Source organism: Castor canadensis, chromosome 7, assembly GCF_047511655.1.
Source record: "Castor canadensis chromosome 7, mCasCan1.hap1v2, whole genome shotgun sequence".
Lineage (NCBI taxonomy): Eukaryota > Metazoa > Chordata > Mammalia > Rodentia > Castoridae > Castor > Castor canadensis.
Window position 1 is genome coordinate 31933207 of NC_133392.1, and position 20312 is coordinate 31953518.

The following is a 20312-nucleotide window of genomic DNA, read 5'->3' on the forward strand; positions in this document are numbered from 1 at the left end:
GCTCTGTGCTGAGGACAGCACTCAGGGCCTTGCACCTGCCAGGCAAGTACTTTTCCGCTGAGCTAAATCCCCAGCCCCTATGTACCTGCTTTTAATTCTGGTTCTGAACAGATCTGGGCCCCAATTTTTTTTTTCTGGTGCAGGGAATTGAACCCAGTACCCCTAATGTGCTAGGCAAGTGGTTGATCACTGAACCACATCCCCAGCCCTACAAACACTTTTTTAATACTTTCATAGTGAGGAAAAGAACTTTTAATATGTACTCTGATTGTGTTTGTTTGTTTTTGTTTTTCATTGCTGCAGATTGAAGCCTCACACATTCTTTTTTTTTTTTTTTTCATTTTTCTTTTATTATTCATATGTGCATACAAGGCTTGGTTTATTTCTCCCCCCTGCCCCCACCCCCTCCCTTACCACCCACTCCACCCCCTCCCTTACCACCCACTCCACCCCCTCCCGCTCCCCCCCTCAATACCCAGCAGAAACTATTTTGCCCTTATCTCTAATTTTGTTGTAGAGAGAGTATAAGCAATAATAGGAAGGAACAAGGGGTTTTGCTGGTTGAGATAAGGATAGCTATACAGGGCATTGACTCACATTGATTTCCTGTGCGTGGGTGTTACCTTCTAGGTTAATTCTTTTTGATCTAACCTTTTCTCTAGTTCCTGGTCCCCTTTTCCTATTGGCCTCAGTTGCTTTAAGGTATCTGCTTTAGTTTCTCTGCATTAAGGGCAACAAATGCTAGCTAGTTTTTTAGGTGTCTTACCTATCCTCACCCCTCCCTTGTGTGCTCTCGCTTTTATCATGTGCTCATAGTCCAATCCCCTTGTTGTGTTTGCCCTTGATCTAATGTCCACATATGAGGGAGAACATACGATTTTTGGTCTTTTGGGCCAGGCTAACCTCACTCAGAATGATGTTCTCCAATTCCATCCATTTACCAGCGAATGATAACATTTCGTTCTTCTTCATGAAAGCCTCACACATTCTGAGTACTCATTTTACCTCTGAACTATACGCCCAGCCCCTCAATGATATTTATATCAAACTAGCAAGATTTAGGCCAAAACTACTTAGTTTCTTCAAAAATATTGCCATGCAATGTTGGTTGTGGATATAAGGATATAAAATAATATAATTAGTATTGTTTTTCATCATCCAACTTCAGCAAATCCTAACAATTTTCCCTGTTTGGTTCAAACCCTCTCCATTCTACCATAGGTCAGTGATTTATCACAAGAACTTTGCTAGCACTCTGGAAACGCCTCTTATGCTTTCAGGCCTCTTTTGTTTGGAGAGGGGCCAGGGAGTGGTAATGGGGTTTGAACTCAGCATCATGATTGCTGGGCAGATGCTCTATCACTTGAGCCACTCTATCAGCTCTCTTAATCGCTACCCGCACAAGGTAAACATTATCCTGAATTTCATTTTACTTATATTTTATACAGTCCACCCCATCAGGACTTTATTCTGGTGTCTAATATAAGCAAGGAGTGAACTCAGTGCTTTTTCTATATAATTGAAATGGAATCCCTCCCTCAGTACCTGAATTTTATGAAGGGTAAATACATCTTTGCTTCTTTTTATAGTTTTCTACATAAACAAGTTTCTCTAAACACTAGTTATGTCTGCTTTTAAAATTTGATATCAGGCTGGTGGAGTGGCTCAAGTGGTAGAGTACCTGCCCAGGAAGCATGAGGCCCTGAGTTCAAACTCAGTATCACCCAAAAAAAAAAAAAAGAGACTTAAAATTTGGTATAAATGTTATGTAATTATCTGTGTGTGTGTGTGTGTGTGTGTGTGTGTGTGTGCGCGCACACACACATATATGTATGTTGTTTTGCTCATTTTTTTTTTTTTGGCAGTGGTAGGGTTTGAACTCAGCCTCACACTTGCTAGGCAGGCACTTGACTACTTGAGCCACTCCACCAGCCTTTTTTTTTTTTGCTGGGTGTTTTTGAGAGAGAAAACTTTTTTTTTGCAATACTTGGGGTCAAACTCAGGGCCTCATGTATACTAGGCAAACATTTAACCACTGAGCTACACCCCCAGCCCCAGTTGGCTTGGAACTGCTGTCTTCCTGATCTCTGCCTCCCAAGTAGCTAAGGATTATGGGCGTGAGCCACCAGTGCCCAGCTGCTCATCATTTTTTGTGAGTTTCATCCATGATGGTTTGTATCGCTCTGAACCTGTCCATTTTCATTACCGTATAATATTCCATTGTTAATACCAGAGGGGTTTTTTTTTTTTTTTTAATTCCTCAGTGCTTGGATCAAACCCAGGGCCTCATGCAAGCTAAGCAAGTGCTGTATTACTAAGCATCCCCAACTAGCAATGAACATTCTTGTTTGCAATTTTTGGTGTGCATGTTAGGAATGAAATAGAATAGACATCATTTTGTTCCCTATAGTAGGTAAGAACAGTTTGCCAAAAAGATAGTACCAATATTTATCTCCACTGTCAGTACAAGAGAGTTCCTGTTGCTTTCTCTAAACTTTGCTGTTGTCCATCTCTTTCATATGTATCATTCTGATGGATAATGTCATTGTTATTTTAATTTTCTTGATGTCTAATAATATTGAACATTTTTTCATGAATATATTGACCATTTAGTTATCTTTTTAAATGAGATTTTGTTTGACTTCCATGCCTGTTTTTCTATTGGGTTGTAAAAATTCTTATTGATCTATTGAGTTTGTAAAAATCCTTACTGATCTGTGAATACATTGCTTAATCTATTTAGGATTTGAGCCATTTTTTGGTTATTTATGTTAACAGGTATATTTTCCTGTCCTGTGGTTAATGCTGTATTTTGATGAACACAAGTTCATTTTTTTGGTGATACTGGGGTTTGAACTCAGGCCTTCATGTTTGCTAGGCAGGTACCACTTGAGCCACACCTCCAGTCCATTTTACCCTGATTATTTTGGAGATGGGATCTGGAGAACTATTTGCCTAGATTGGCCTCAAACCTCGATCCTCCTAATCTTAGCTTCCCATGTAGCTAGTATTACAGATGTAAACCACTGGCATCTGACTAGTTGTTATTTTAATGAAGTCAGATATTTTTTATGAGTAATATTTTTTAGGTCTTATTTAAAAATTGTTTTCCTACCCTGATTTCAAGCATATATTTCTTTTTTTTTGGACTGGGCTTTGAAGTCAGGGCCTACACCTTGAACTACTACACCAACCCTTTCTTGTGATTTTTTTTTTTTTTTTTGAAATAGGGTCTTTCCAACTATTTGCCATAAATAAATATATATATATTTATTTATGGTTCTGGGGTTTGAACTCAGGGCCTATACCACCAGCCCTTTTTTGTGATTTTTTTTTTTTATTCTTTTTTTGAGATAGGGTCTTACAAACTATTTGCCCAGGCTGTCTTTGAACAGCCTCCTGATCTCTACCTCCTGAGTAGCTAGAATTACAGGTATGAGCCACCGGCACTCAGCAATATTCATAACTTAAAAAAAGAGAAAACAGATTGCCAATATCAGAAAGAAAGATTTGGAGGTCATCAATATAGAACCTGGAGTCCTCAAAAAGATAAGAGAGCATTTATAACCTTGTTTATGCCAATAAAGTTATAAAGTTTATGTGAAGTAGACAAATTTCTAGAAATATACAGTTTACCAAAGTTAACACAAGAATAAATAGAAAACATGAATAGCCCTATAACACAAAATGATTTAAATATGTAATTAAAAACCTTCTCACAAAGAAAACTCTAGGTCCAGATGGCTTTATCAGCCACTTAATCAAACATTTAAAAAGGAAATAACAGCAATCACAATAACAAAGACAGAATAAAACTAGAAAAATCTAAACACCAATATCTTATTCTAGTCTATAGCTTGTCTTTTATTGAAGTTTCAGATTTATGTGTTCTTTTATTTATTATGAATGGTAGTATGTTTGCAGAGGGTTGGGGATATGGTTTAGAGATAAAGCTCTTGCCTGGCATGTATAAAGTTCTGTGTTTGATTCCTAGGGCTGCAAAACAAAAACCAACAAACCCCCAAAGAAAATATAGTGATAGTTTTTTTTTTTTTTTTTTAAATTGTTCAACTCAGCCTTGTTCTTGTGATGCAGGCACTTAACCACTTGAGCCATTTCACTAGCCCTTTTTGCATTGGTTATTTATTTATTGACAGTACTGGGGTTTGAACTTAGAGCTTCATGCTTGCTAGGCAGGTGCTCTACTACTTGAGTCACACCTCCAGCCCTGCATTGGTTATTTTTGAAATATCGTCTCCCTTTATGCCCGTGCAGCCTGAATGGCAAATTTGTGCTTCCCTGTGTAGCTGGGATGACAGGCACATTGGTTGAAATGGGGTCTTGTGAACTTTTTGCTCTAGCTATTCTGGAACGGTGATAATCCCAATCTCTACCTCCCAGGTAGCTAGGATTACAGGTTCGAGCCACCATTCCTGGTGAAAAGTGAAAAGCTTTTTTCATCCAGTTTCCTTCTGCAGGGGCATTGTGACTTCATTTAAAAAAAAAAAAAGTTTATAATGTCATTTTTTATACTATCTATCTGACTATATTTTTTTGGTGGGACTGGCGTTTGAATTTAGGGCTTTGTGCTAGCAAGGCAGGTGCTCTGCCACTTGAGCCACATCTCCAGTCCATTTTTGCTCTGGTTATTTTTGGAGATGGGCTCTTTGTGAGCTATTTGCCTGGGCTGGCCTTGAATTGCAATTCTCCTGATCTTAGCCTCCCAACTAGTTAGGATTATAGGCATGAGTCACCCATGCCCAGTATACAAATTTAAAATTTAGGTAAATTTATCAACCTTTTCTTTGTGAATTGTGCTTTTTATGTCTTATTAAAAAAAAAAACTTCTTGTGATTCATTAATTTATTCATAAATATTGTTCTTAGGGCTGGGGATATAAATCAGTGGTTGGATGGTTAGCATGTATGAGGCCCTGCAAAAATCTCCTCCAAACCCAAAAAAACAAGATTGCTTTCTAAAGTTTGGTTTTCTACATTTAGATCTTTATTTTGTCTGTAATTTCTTTTTTGTGTATGATGTGAGGTAGGGATTACTCCTTTCCCCCATATTGTAAAATTACTCATTGTTATCCTCCTACATTATGTGACTGTCAGAGTGGAGATAGCAGTCTGCTGTTGAGCTTCATGTATGTGTTGGCAAAAATGGTTATCTTGTCCAATATTTTACTTCTGTTTTGTTCCTGCTTGCAGAAAAGCACTCACAGTCCTAATAAGTACCGCCTTTCAGGCCCCATAATGTGTCCTTGTGTCCTCTAACATGTCTGGAATTTGTGTAGGCTGTGCTGGGGCAGAGAAAGGAGAGTTCCTTTGTCACACAAACAAGGAGAAAGCTTTTTTCCTGTCTCCTAGATTTACCAATGCCTCATCGGAAGCTTTCAGCACTTATGTAAGAAATTTATTTTTCTTGAACTTTAGCAAACTTACGAGTTTTAAAATATTGTAGAGTAAGAAGTTATTTTTGTTTAAATACAGTGTTTTCTTATTTAGTCCTGGAAATCTTTTAAGTTCCTAAACATGTTCCTTGATATTCTTAGTTTTGTATTGTGGTATTATATATTCTTTGGAAAGGGATTAGTGGGCTTTGTAATATGAGAATAGCTTTAAAAAAATTACCTGCTATACCTGGAGTTTCCATCTGTTATCTTCCATTTTCCTTTTTAAAATCATTTCCATCTTTTAGAAATTGTCTTACCAGATATTCCATTTGGAAAAAGTGTGGAAAGGTTAAAAAAAAAAAACTAGCTTAAAGAAAAATTAAAATGTGGCCTAATAAAAACGAATGAACATGGGAGGGAAGAGGGAAGCAAAGGGGAAAAGAAATGAGATTGGTTATGCATTACTTTTGTGTTAGGATTTCCAGGGCATCTTTTTTTGCATTCTGTATAAATAGCTGCAGCAGCCTTGAACCTGTTTCGGTTCAGACTGTTTAGTGAGGAGCAGGTTGAGGTTAGGAAGGATTATATTGAGAAACAAAATAGCTAGGGGCTTTGTGCTCCTAGCTCCTTTCTCAAACGTTTATTTGATCAAGTTTAGTGCTGTAAGGGTCAACTGTGACAAAAAGTCTTAGAATCTTAACTGAATCATTCTCTGAACATTAAAAAAATAAAAGATTGGTTTTTTTTTTGGGGGGGGAGAGTTATTGATTTTATATGTATACATGCTTCCATTAAAGGAATATAATGGGTGCTATTCATACACAGTAATATGTTAGAACTAGTCTGATCTGAAAATCATTTATTCAGAATTAAAAGGGATGTGTGCTCCATAAAAAGATTAGTTTAGATGTGATAAATTGTATGATTTTTTTTGGGGGGTATACTAGCACATTTCATAATTTTCTCAATAAGAGTGGCAATTTCTCATTGGCAGTGATTATAAATAATAGTTTCAACTGATATTTAAAAAGGAGGCTCTTGTCAAAGGTTTAAGATAAAATTTCTTCTGATTCTAATTGGTTTATATTATAATAATTGGCATCTTTAAATTTATATGGGAGAAATACTCTATCCTAGTGTGTTAAAAAAAAAATCAAGGAAAAAATCGTTCTAAGCTGGGTGTCGGTGGCTCACACCTGTAATCCTAGCTGCTTGGAAGGCAGAGATGAGGAGGATCAAAGTTCGAAGCCAGCCTGGGCAAATAGTTCCTGAGACCCTATTTTGAAAAACCCTTCACAGCCAAGAGGTGGTGGAATGGCTCAAAGTGTAGGCCATGAGTTCAAACCCCAGTACTGGGGTTTGTGTTTTCTCACGTAGCTGGAGATGATAGACATGCATCACTGCCATCCACCCATCAGTTGAGATGGGATATTGTGAACTTTTTGCTCAGGCTGACCTCAAAGTGTTACCAGTCTAGTCTCCAATTCCTGAGTAGTTAGCATTACAGGTTTGAGCCACTGTACCTGGCTGTATGTGATTTCTTTTCATTTTTCTTTTTTGGAAAGATTGGCGTTTGAACTCGGAACTCTGTGCTTATAAAAGCAGGCACTCTACTCTTGAGCCACACCTCCAGTCCATTTTGCTCTGGTTGTTTGGTAAATGGGGTCTCACGAACTATTTCCTCAGCCTAACTTCAAACCTAGACCCTCCTCTCACCTGGCTTTTGTGATTTTTTTATAGTATATTATCATTTTAGAGAAAAGAAGGTATCTAGTAGTCACCAACTGAAAATTTGGACTATTGATTAATAATAACTAAAGCAAAAAAGAATTGGGGATATGGTTTAATAGGTAGAGTGCCTGCCTAGCAAGTTCCAAGTCCTGAGTTCAAACCCCAGTACTGCTAAAAAAATGCGTAATAATTTTTCAAGGAAGTAGAGATGAACTTTGAAGTTTACCTCTGCCTGCTTTCATTATACTCTTTTTAAAAATTAGTCATGTTTTGTTGACAAAGTATCTTATTGGTTAGTTATGTTTAATATTTATAGGCTCATGCCTGTAATCCTAGCTACTCAGGAGGCAGAGATCAGGATCCCAGTCTGAAGTCAGCCCAGGCACATAGTTTACGAGACTCTATCTTGAAAAACCCTATCACAAAAAACTGGGCTGATGTAGTGGGTTAAGGTGAAGGTCTTGAGTTCAAGCCCCAGTACCGTAAAACAAAACAAAACAAAACAAAATATTTAGAGGTGTCACTTTTCCTGGAACAGTACTTTGATATCTGAGGTGTATCAGAAAGTTTTAAGTTGTGACTATTTTTATTGTTGAAATGTTTGCATGGGTCAGGTGAATTTAACTTTGTTTGACTGAGATATGATAACTTGTCCTTTCTGACTTATGTTATATCTGTTAATCAGTTATATAATTGATGACTGTTTATATAATAAGGGTTAGAAGACGCTAGTAGAGTTAATTGATGATGGGTACAAGCAATGATATGTCTGCTGTAAGACATGGAATAGTGCAATTCTTAAATATAAAATGCATTAGAAGTAGTCAGTCACTGGGAAACAAAGCACAGGAAACAAAATATTTCTGAGAGTCAAAGGAGCTTTTCTAGGAGTGTAGTCAAACATAACATGAGAGTGGAAAACTACCAGACAGTAGGAGCCTGGGAGAGAACCTTTCGGTGCAAAGGTGACTTAGATGATGCATGGGTCAGAGGCATCCAGAATTGAAAGACTTTAAGATGAAACTGGGCTGGGGATATTAGCTCAGTGGTAGAGCCGTGCCTAGCATGCATGAGGTCTGGAGTTAATCCTCAGCACTGTAAAATAAATGAGTAAGTAAGTAAAACCTATTTGTAGACCTGGGAAAAGCTGAATCGATACTCTTTTAAGTGTTCTGTGATTTTTGAGGAACAGAATCCAAGGGCAGCTGGGCCAATTACAGGAAGCTGGTTGTAGGGAAGTCTTTGTTCTTGTGTGGACTCACGAACCAAAGAGCCCATTGGATAGGGCAGAAGAAACATAAAAAATAATCCCCAAAGATTCTTCTGTTTCATTTTTTTCAGTGATGCCATCTGCAGTTTTGTTATCTGCAATGATTCTTCCCTTCGAGGTCAGCCCATTATTTTCAATCCTGACTTCTTTGTGGAGAAACTCCGGCATGAGAAACCCGAGGTGTTCACGGAGTTGGTGGTCAGCAATATCACAAGGCTTATCGATTTACCTGGAACTGAGTTGGCTCAGCTGATGGGGGAAGTGGAACTTAAGTTGCCTGGCGGGGCTGGCCCAGCTTCAGGATTCTTCCGGTCTCTGATGTCTCTCAAACGGAAGGGTAGGAGATGTGTCTGTGAAGGGTGGGCAGGTCTCAGCTGCTCCCTGGCTTCACTCTTAAATCTGCAGTCACTGAGGAGTTATGATTACCCTAAAGCAGTTTTTGGTCATTTTTCTCATTTTCATTAGTAGAACTTTAAGTAGTAGTAATAAAAGATTTAAAAACTACCCAGATAAAGAAATAATTAACCTAGGTATAGTAGCACATATGTGTAATCCCAGCACTTAGGAGACTGAGGCAGGATGATAAGTTGAAGGCTAAACCTGGGCTACATAGTGAGACCTTGTTTGAGAGAGAGAGAGAGAGAGAGAGAGATTAGGTAATTACCAGGAACATTTTAATTTTCATGCCCTAGTAATACTATATTAAAATAATGTTTAATTTTCCAGGTTTCTTTTCTATCTTTTGTTTTTGTTTTCTTTCTTTTGTTTCTTGCTATGTTGCCCAGGCTGGCTTCAAACTGTTGGGTTCAAGCCATTCTCTTGCCTCACCTTCTTGAGTAACTAGGACTGTAGGAATGTGCCACTGCACCCAGTTAGAGGGAGGGAGGTACGGTCAAGAAAGTCTGAGCTTATTGTATCTATGTGTTGCCTCCCATCTCCCCACTGGATTAAACCCAGGACCTCACCCATGCTAGGCAAGTACCACTGAGCTACATCCCCAGACCCTGAGCATTTTATTTTTTGGAAAGTGTTATATGCTTAATTTCTTCATTGGTGGAGGAGGAACAGAACAGGTGCTTCTCTCCAGTCGCTTCTGTTCCTTATCCTCAGGGCCTGTAAGTCCCTGAGGGATGACAACAGATCCTGTTGATGGAATCAGAAGCCCTCTGGAGGTAGTTTAAGCCAATTATAGCAGAAAGACCTCAAAATACAAGAGTGAAATATGTACAGTTCAAAATTTTTTTGATAGCAAATATAGTCAGTATTTGACAAATTAAGTTCTCAGAATGTATAACAGCACATTCTGAACATTTATTTCAGTAGTTCTCAAATGTTTTCATTCTGTAGAGTGCTTTGTGAAGACAAGTTCTTACAAAGCATCCTAAAAAAGCCTTCCTAGGAAATAAAGAAATTTATAGCACTGCTTTTGAAAAGACATTTTATTTTATTAAATATAAGCAAATCGTTAAGGTGCGTGCGTGCGTGTGTGCGTGTGTGTGTGTGTGTGTGTGTGTGTGTGTGTGTGTGTTTCTGGGGATTAAACCCAGAGATACAAAAGATTTTTTTAATGTATCCTGTACCACCTCCAGTGGATAATCTGGTGTTTTTTGATAGTCATGGCTCAAGTTTTTTATCTTTTTAGATTAACTATCAATGAGCTAGGTGTTGTTACTTAAATAAGAAAAGGGGCTGATGGCTCACCCGGTAATCCTAGCTACTCAGGAGGCAGAGACCAGGAGGCTCACAGTTCAAAGCCAGTCCAAGCATGCATGAATGAGGCCCTGAGTTCAAACCACAGTGCAGCCAAAAAAAAAAAAAAAAAAAAAAAAAAGAAAGAAAGAAAGAAAATGGGCTTGGGCATCACATTTGTAATCCTAGCTACTTGGGAGGTATAGATTGAGAGGATTGCAATTTGAGGTCATTCAGGGCAAAAAGTCTACAAGACCTCATCTCAAACAATAAAAAGCTGGGCATGGTAGCATCCCAGGCATAAAGTAAGACCCAGAGCAAAAAGAACTGATGGTGTGGCTCAGGTGGTAGAGCACCTGCCCAGCAAGTGCAAGGCCCTGAATCAGACCCCAGTACCACCAAAAAACAAACAAAAAGGAAATGGTGTTTGCCTTCAAGGAACCTATAGTTTAATATTGAACTTGGAAAGCTGATTGACTGTTCTTACTGAATTTTCTGCTGTACAACTACTGTCAAGGTTTAAAATTTTTTAAATTAAGATTAATTGTACAAAGGAGTTTCATTGTGATATTTATATGCATGCATATAATGTACTTTGGTCAGATTTACTCCATCTGTATTACTCTTTCTTATCCCCCTCCCCCAAAGGTTTTTGTTTATTGACCCTGTGAAAACATTTGATCAACTACAAAATAGGATGCTTTAGTGGTTTTAAGTATGAACTGTTTGTATGAAATATAGGCCTGTCCTATTATGATTTTTCAGAAAAAGGAGTGGTATTTGGATCCCCCCTGACGGAAGAAGGCATTGCTCAAATATACCAACTGATTGAGTATCTTCACAAAAGTAAGACTACTCGAAGTTGTATTATTCTTTGTTTAATAAAGGACCGTCAGTTTTCCACTGAGAGATAACTGCCTTGAGTTAGTAGGTACCTATTAACCATTAACAAAGGAACCAACCAGTGATAATTTCAGGTGGCAGATTTTTCTGTTTTTTATTAGCATATGTTAATTGTACAAAGGAGTTTCATTATGACATTTTCATACATGCATATTGTAATTTGATCAAAGTCACCCTCCTGTTATTCTTTTTTATCCCCTTTCATAAATCCAACCCAAACACTTCTTTTTTTTGTAAATTTTGTGGTACTGGGGTTTGAACTCAGAGTGGCCTCATGCTTTCTGGCAGGTGCTCTACCACTTGAGCCACACCCCCAGCCTTCAAACATTTCTTTATGACTTAATCAATGTGGGACATTGTGCTAGGAGAAACTAGAACAGTGGTTGCAGACTGGTAGCTTAAAAGAGTTTGAGTCATCTGCATTTATGTTTTGTTTGTTGGCAAAGGATTACATTAAACATAAAATTAGGGCCTGAGTTCAACCCCCCCAGTACCATCAAAAAAAAATTAAAATAAGAAAATAATAAAATTAGTTATCAGTGTTTTAAAATGGAGAGTGTCCAGGCTTTCAACTTCTTTGAAGATATAAGAAGATCTGGCATCTTTGGGCCCAGTTATCAATTGGTCACAATCAGCTGAGGTACAAAGATGGGCTCTCCAGTTTGTTATGGTTCCCTACTTCTTTTCTAATACCAGCCTGGCTCTGTAAATATGTGAACTTGGATCCCCAAATTAGGGCATTATACAAATATGAAAACATGGATAAACTTCTTCCAGATCAAACCTAAAATAGTGTGTTCCACTTTTTTTTTTCTTTTTTTCTTTTTCTCTTCTTAGATGAGCTTAAACCTAGTTGGAAGGGAAGAATAGTTTAGTTGGGATGACCCTGTTTCTAGCTTTCTCTTAGACTGAAAGGTGATCTAACATGTTAGAGTTCTAATTTGTGGAACAGTGCAGCCTCTAGATTTATTCTGGGCTGGAGAAAACAGTTTACAGGAGCAACAAACCTCCACAGATGAACTCAGGTCCTCCAAAGTTTGTGAGGAACTAGGGGAAGGGGTCTTCAGGGAGATTTGGCTTTTCTTTCAATTTATTTTTCTTTCTCCTTCTGAGCATTGATTAAGTTAATTTCAGAGTTTCTAGATATACCTCAGGATGGTGAATGACCTAGTGGAACCATCTTTTAGTTTGGGTGACCTCAAGGTGCTCAGGGATGTTTAGATATGTCTTGTTAGGGGTCAGTAGGTTCCAAGTTTCTCTGGGGGAAAAAAAAAGGCAAAACTTCCCTTTTAAGGGCTTTGTAAAGGATCTTTTAAAAGTACTGCATTAATCATAATTTCTGTTTTTCCTTTTTGCCTGTCTTTTGTTTTTTTTCCTCTGCTAAGCAGACTTACGAGTAGAAGGTTTGTTTAGAGTACCAGGCAATAGTGTTCGACAGCAGATTTTAAGGGATGCTCTCAATAACGGAACTGATATTGACTTGGAATCAGGGGAGTTTCATTCAAATGATGTTGCCACCTTGCTGAAAGTGTTTCTAGGAGAGTTACCAGAACCTCTGCTGACACATAAACATTTCCATGCACACCTCAAAATTGTTGGTGAGTATAGGAAGTGAGAAGGAGGTATAAATACTTCTTTCATGTAGTATAGTCCTTTGGAATTTTTCATTGCTTGTTACCCACGACAGTACTTCTGATTCTGGTTAAGAGTTCAAGATACTGCTGGACTTCTTAAGTTTGAGTCAATCAAATTTTTTTTTGGTGAATAAGCTTCTTATCAAGATAAGGAACCAATAAGATAAGGGACAGGTAATTATTTATTTTTGTATTCCTTATGGGACCTAGCATACGGCTTTAAACAATTTAGTTGCTCAATAAATAGTATTGTTTGCTGGAGGCTCATGCTGGTAATCCTAGCTACTCAGGAGGCAGAGATCAGGAGGATCTCGAGACAGAACCTATCTCAAAAAAACCCATTGCAAAAAAGGGCTGGTGAGTGGCCATGAGTTCAAACTCCAGTACTGCAAAAAAAAAAAAAAAAAAAAAGTTGTATGGATTCACACATTAAGATTGTTATAGGTTTGGGGTATTTGTTTTGGTTTTGGGCCTTTATTAAATATTTCTGTGCCTCAGTTGCGATCATCTGTACCTTTGGAAATTAATTTTTTTTTGGCAGTACTGGGATTAGAACTCAGCTTTGCATTTATGAGACAGGTGCTTTACTTTGTGAGCCACACTTCCAGCTCTTGAATTTAGTTTTTTGAAAATAATTTTACTTGTTTTCTGAGCAGACAATACATTCACATGGCTTAAAATTTAAAAAGTTTCAAAAAATAAGCAGTGAAAAGTCTTTCCATTGCTACCCTGTTCCCCAGCACCCACTTTTTCCCAGAGTCAGCCAGTGACGTTGGTTTCTGTATAGCCTTTCAGAGGTATTTTGTATTTAGAAATACTTACATATATTCCTTTCTCCCTCTTTTTGTGTAATGATAGGATATTGTACACATAGTTCTGTGGTTTGCTTTTTTCTCTAATGTCTCTTGGGGAATGGTCCATTTTCAGCTCATAAATAGTTTTCTTTATGCTCTGTGTGGTAGGGAATTCATTCTTAAATTACATAGCTGTTAGGTTGCCATAGTCTCTGAGCGCACACACCATCAAAATCCATTCTCTCTGTTTTCTCTTTCTGTGGGACTGGGGTTTGAACTCAGGGCTTCCTGCTAGTAAAACAGGCATTCTACCACTTGAACCACACCTCCAGTCCATTTTTGTTCTGGTTAACTTGGAGATGGGGTATCTCGAACTATTTGCCTGTGCTGGCCTTAAACAATGGTCCTCCCATTAGGATTATACATTAGAGCCAATGTACCTGACCTGCTTGGTTTTTTTTTTTTTTTTTTCCTTCTTTCTTTGGTAGTAATTGAGGGGAAGATAACAGTAATAGCATTGGTTTTTTGTTTGTTTGTTTGCCATTATTTTCTTCTTCCTTTCTAGTAATTTCTTTTGTTTTCAAGACTTGATGCAGTTTGATGATAAAGGAAACAAGACTAATATTCCAGATAAGGAGCGGCAAATTGAGGCTCTTCAGTTACTCTTCCTCATGCTCCCTCCACCCAATCGTAACTTGTTGAAGTTATTACTTGATCTCCTGTACCAGACAGCAAAGAAACAAGATAAGAATAAGATGTCTGCCTATAACCTTGCCCTTATGTTTGCACCCCATGTCCTGTGGCCAAAAAATGTGAGTGTTGAGGGGAAGAGTAAAAATTGCTTTGTTTTTCTTGGGCTGGGCCTCATCCTGTGACTGTACCTTGGTGAGACTATAAAGGGTTCAAGGTCTAGTCTTCAGCTTTATGAGGTCAGGAACTTGCTTTATTAGTTCATTCAAGAGTTATCAAACCTGAGGCAACCAGTTGCTCTATCTTTACTTATGAATCTACCTCTGATAAACCCACATGACAACTTATTCATGGAAATTCCTCATGGAAAATTGTAGCTGCTAAATAGACTAGAATACTTATTTTAGTTGGTAATTGCAAATTACTTTTTAATAGGAAAACTTCCTTGGGAAATCAAATGAATTTGTGAAGATGGAATGGCACAAATTTAGGATAGAACTTTGTAATTACTGGGCTGTCACCAAGTTTTATATGAGATGACACATAGAACAATCCTGTCTTGTCCTAATTTTTCAATTTCCCATACATAAAGCTTTTTTTGGGATAAAGTGAGTTTCTTATTACTGAGACCACAGCCTTATCCAGTGCCTTACATAAAAAATAAATTATTTAAAGTCTTTTAAACTATATGCATATAGCTCATGTACCTGCCCATTCACAGTACAGGTTTTACTGCATTATGGGATTGTGAGCCAGGGTACCTGGATTAGAAGCTACCAACTCCTTGAGTCACCTATATTGTTTATCCTTTCTATGCTTAGGCTCCACCTCTATCAACTGGGCATAATAGTAGCTGTTACCACTTACTTCACAAATTGTTTGAAAGACAATAGAAATAAATATGTAATAGTGATATAAAATATTTTTGTCCTGAGATGGAGATTTGAGGTTTGAAGCTAGCCCTGGGCAAAAGTGAGTGAGACTCTATCTGAAAAACACAGAAAGCAAAAAGAACTGGGGTATGGCTCAAGTGGGAGAGCATGTACTAGGCCCTGAGTTTAATCCCCAGTACCACCAAAACAAACAAACAAAAAAAAGGTTTTGACATCATATGAAACGAGAAAAGGAAAGTAAAGGAAAGGGATTCCATGGAACATTTTACAAGTGACTAGTAAAAAAAAAAATGTAGAAAGTTCTGAGCCAGGAAGAGCTTCTGGGACGCGTTGGGGAGGGTCACACCAATACTTGTCAATATTAAGGAGATCAAGTGTCATAATGAAGGATTTTAGAACCAGCTAACCAAAGCTATGGTAAAGGAATGAGTAAACTGTGGTTATAAAAAGAAGTATGTATGGGGCCCTGGGAAGAAACAATAAATATACATGTTGAAGATGAGGGCTTTGACTTAACAGAGGTGCTAAAGTCCTTTTAAAGAAAAGGTGAGGGAGAAGGGAATCAATGACAATTTGTGTTTTTAAGAAACATGTCACCTTTGGTATCAGTGGTGACAGTTCTCCTTTCTCTTTGGAGAATCTCGAGTTTCTCTGCAGAGGTAGTGTCCTTGACATTTCGTATAGATTGTGTTCTTACTGTCCGTTTTGAATCTAAGACTAGATTTTCTTTAGCAACATTGCTTACATGTCTAATTGGCAAAATGAATTAGGAAATGAACATTGGTTCTCAAGAATTTCCTGGTCACTTCAGGGACACATTGGTCGTTCTAGATTATGTCATATCCAGTGGAAGTCTGCCAAACCAAAATCCTTTCCTGAATCAACCTCATATTTAGAGTTACTTTTGTTAAGGCTAGAAATAATCATGCATTTAAAAGAACAAACTTATTGGTAAGTATTTCCCAGCTCTTACTGCCCTGTGTTTGGTCTCTTTTCCTCTGAATAGGTCACTGCAAATGACCTTCAAGAGAACATCACAAAGTTAAACAATGGGATGGCTTTTATGATTAAACACTCCCAGAAACTTTTTAAGGTAGGTAAGGGGATGACATTTTGGTTGGTAACAGTACAGGATAATGTAGCAGGGTAGGATCCTAGAAAAAAGGTGTAATTCTAGATAAAAAAAAAGCTCTGAGGGGACTGTCCTCCCAGGTGAGAGGACTAGGAGGCTGAGGAGGTCTCAGTTCTCTGGGTAACTGGCTTCATCCTCTGAGTCATCTGTGTTTTTTTCTTGAGAGGCAGCATGCTGGCAGCTGCCTAGTTTTATCCTGCCAATTTCCTGCCAGTCTGATTTTGAGAGTGGGACAGCCCCCTTTTATTTTGTACTCTGTCCCTTTCAGCCCAAATAGGCAGTGTTTCTGCTGAGATAATTTTCTCAAGAACTTTGTGGGTCTTCTGTGGATTTCAGAATTCATTTCATTAGAAAAAAAGTCATATACAAGTCCTTTGAAGATAAATTCTCTACCTTGATCTCCTTCTGAGAAGTCAATACCTCTAAAGCTTCCTATACGCTCTCTGGTTCAAGTAAGAGCATCTGAGAGGCATACTCTTACTCTCTTGGAACGGTCCTTTGTATGACTGGATACTCTGACCTGTTGGTATTTCTAAGATTTTAGGAAAAGCTGTACAGTCAACAGTGGAGTTGCTCAAGTGGTAAGAGTGCCTGCCTAGCAAGTGTGAGGCCCTGAGTTCAACCCCAGTGCTGCCAAAAAAAAGAATCACTAAGGAATACTCTAAACTTTCATTCGTCCTGCCTTACCCTCCTGAGTAGTTAGGGTACAATCCTTTGCCACTATGCCCAGCTGACAGTGTGTCTCTCTTTTTCTTTCTTTTGCTGGTACTGGGGTTTGAAGTCAGGGCCTTGCTCTTGCTAGGTGGGTGCTCTACCATGTGAGTCATGTCCAACCCTTTTGTTTTAGTTATTTTTCAGGTAGATGTTCAAATCTTTTGCCCTGGCAGGCCTGGACTGTAATCCTTCTGCTTAAGCCTCTCTTATAGCTAGGATTATAGGCGTGTAACCACTATGCCCAGCTTTTTTGTTGAGATGGGGTTTTACTTTTTTTTTTACCCTGGCTGGCCTTGAACCATCATTCTCCTGAATCATGGAGTTGCTGGGATTACAGATGGGAGCTACTGTGCCTGGTTGATAGTATCTTTTGATGCACAAATTTTTTTAATTTTCGTGAATTTTGGTTTGTCTGTTTTTACTTTTGTGGCCTATGCCTTTGTATCATATCCAAGAAGTCCTTGACAAATACAGTGTCCTGTAGCTTTTGCTCTTATGTTTTTTTCCTAAGACTTCTATAGTTTTAGGCCTTCCTTTTAGGTCTTTGATATATTTTGAATTCATTTTTGTATGTGGTGTTAGGAATGGTCAAACTTCATTCTTTTTCATGTGGATATCCAGTTTTCCCAGCACCATTGTTGGTGTCTCCTTGTTGAAAATCCTTTGAAAATATGTGTCAGGACTTCTTTCTGGGCTACCTGTTCTGTTGATGTATATGTCTGTCTTTATGCCAGAACCATACTGCTTTGATTATATAAGTTTTGTGGGAAGTTTTAAAATCAGGAAATATGGGCTCTCTAGCTCATTCTTTTTTCAACATTGTTTTGGATGTTCAGGGCCTCCTGAGATTCCATATACATTTTTAGAATGGATTTTTTTTATTTCTGTAAGAAAGTCACACTGCTTTGGGTAGTATCGACATCTTACGTGATTTCTTTCTTTTTTTGTGTGGTACTGAGATTTGAAATCAGAACTTCATGCTTCCTAGACACTATACCATTTTAGCCACACTCTGAACAGCCCTGAACACTGGGATTCTTTCTATTTATTGATGTTTCCTCTAATTCCTTTAAACGGTGTTTTATGGATTTCATTGTAAAAGTCATTCACCTTTTGGTTAAGGGTTGATTCTTAAGTAGATTATTCTTTTTTGATGGAATTTTTTTCTTAATTTCCATTTTGGATTGTTCGTTGTTCATAGAAATCCAGCTGATATTGTTTGTTAACATTGTATCCTGGTACATCGCTGAATTTATTTATTCTAACTTTTGTATGTGTGGAATCTTCAGGACTTTTTTAAAAACTTTTCCGGGAAATAAAGATGGAAGGAACGCTACCAAACCCATTCTATGGTATAACACTCATTATAAAACCCAACAAGAACAAAATAAAAAAAGAAAATTATAGGCCAATATTGCTAATGAACACAGATACAAAAATTCTCAATAAAATACTGGCAAACCAAATTCAACAACATATCAAAAAAAGATCATAAACCATGATCAAGTTGTCTCACTGCAGTAATGCAAGGATGATTAAACATATAAATTGATAAATATAAGGCAGCATATAAACAGAAGCAAGGACAAAAATCACAAGATACTCTTAATAGATGCAGAAAAAGCCTTTGACAAAATTCAACATCCTTTCATGATAAAAGACACTGAAGTTCCTGTTTTACCTGAGACTTGACTTTCTGGGTCTTTTTTTGTGTCTTTTTGCTCTGAGGTTTCTTTGAGAGACCTCACTTCCTTGATCCTCAGATTATATGCTACCTTATTCTGTGTTCTTTTTATTTCTTCCTGCTTTACCATTCTCCTTAAAACTTCTCTTAACTATTTATAGTCTTGTCATCTGCTATTAAGCAGTTCATCTGACTCAGTCTGGTTTCCGGTGTCATCAGCTCTTTTCTGATGGATTTATAATGTGTATACATTTAAGGCCAGGTCCCATTTTACTTGGGAATTCTGTTTGTTGTTTCTCTAGGAGTTATAAAGTACTTCAAGACCTCAGATTTTCATATAAACCAATTTTTCATTGACTCTGTTTATGAATGTCCCCTCAGTTCATAGTATCTTTTTGGAGCAGAGTTTTTTGTTTTATATTTTCTGTGGTGGTACTAGGGTTTGAACTCAGGGTCTCATGCTTGCTAGGCAGCTGTTGTACCACGTGAGCCACTCAACCAGCCCTTTTTTGTATTGGGTGTTGTCGGGGAAGGGTCTCTCAAACTATTTGCCTGGGCTGGCTTGGAACCACAATCCTGATCTATGCTCCCAAGTAGCTAGGATTACAGGTGTGAGCCACCAGTGCCTGGGTCTTTTTTTTTTTTAAATGAAGTTTATAGAATAGGTGATACAAGTTCTGTCATATTCTTGCTTGGAGAAAATTTCTTTTGGTCTTCAGCTCTACTTTATCATTTTATAGGTTAAAAATTATACTGCACATATACTGGCTTTGTTATTTTTTAGTACTAGGGTTTGAACTTAGGACCTTGTGCTTGTTAGTCAGGTGCTCCACTGCTTGAGCCATGTCTCCAGCCCTTGCTTTAGTTATTTCTTGGATAGGGTCTTGAAGTTTTGCTGGGGGGTAGCCTTGGACCATAATTGTACTATCTCCTGCTTTCTGAGTATCTGGTATTTCAGGTGTATACTAATATGCCTAGTCATATCTTTTGCTGTTGTTGTTGATTTTGGTGGTATTGGGGATTGAACTCAAGGTCTTGCACTTGCTTTGGTAGGTGCTTTACCACTTGAGCCACTCTACCAGCCCATGAGATTGATTTAAAAAAATCTTTTATTATGAGGGCATGCATGATGGCACACGCCTCTAATCCCAGCTACTTGGGAGGCAGAGATCAGGAGAATTGTGGTTTGGGGTCAGCCTAGGCAAAAAGTTAATGAGATTCTGTTTCAACAGGCTGGGTGTTATGGTGCACACTTGAAGTCCCAGCTATTCAGCAGGCGTAAGTAGGAGTATCTTAGTCCAGTGTTAGCCCCAGACAAAAAGTGTGAGACCTTATCCAAAAAATAGCTAAAGCAAAAAAGGGCTGGGGCATGGCTCAAGTGATAAAGCACCTGACTAGCAAACATGGGAGCACAAGATCCTGAGTTCAAACCCCCGTACTAAAAAAATAAAAACAAAACTTCCAAATACAGAGAAAAGTTAAAAGAATAAAGTAGTGAATAATTCCACCTCAGATTCAACAAATGTTACTATTTTGTCATATATTTTTCTCTCTATATTCATACTTTTTTGTCTGAACCACTAAAAGTAAACTGCAGATACTATACTTAGTTCCTAAAGACTTTGGTATGTATCTCCTAATAAGAAGAATAGTCTCCTTGTAGTCAATATACCATTTCCACATCTAAGAAAGTTAACAATAATTTGTTGTCATCTAATATTCAATACATATTCAGATTTCCCCAGCTGTCCTAAGAATGTATTTCATAGCTGCCTTTTCCCTG

The 20312-nt window shown here is 37.9% G+C and overlaps 1 protein-coding gene across 11 annotated transcripts in view; it reads left to right on the forward strand.

Moving 5' to 3' along the window:
- Arhgap19 (Rho GTPase activating protein 19) overlaps positions 1 to 20312 on the forward strand; it is a 71261-nt gene that overhangs the window by 24197 nt on the left and 26752 nt on the right. For 4 of the 11 annotated variants that reach the window (XM_074078611.1, XM_074078604.1, XM_074078607.1 and 1 more), the window contains 5 exons: positions 8468 to 8733; positions 10851 to 10931; positions 12374 to 12586; positions 14002 to 14228; positions 16006 to 16092. In XM_074078611.1, coding sequence (XP_073934712.1) covers positions 8649 to 8733; positions 10851 to 10931; positions 12374 to 12586; positions 14002 to 14228; positions 16006 to 16092 — 693 coding nt within the window. In that variant the 5' untranslated portion in view covers positions 8468 to 8648. Of the gene's footprint in view, positions 1 to 5149; positions 5407 to 8467; positions 8734 to 10850; positions 10932 to 12373; positions 12587 to 14001; positions 14229 to 16005; positions 16093 to 20312 lie in introns of those variants that run through there. The other 7 variants (XM_074078605.1, XM_020177740.2, XM_074078606.1 and 4 more) reach the window with 6 other exon arrangements.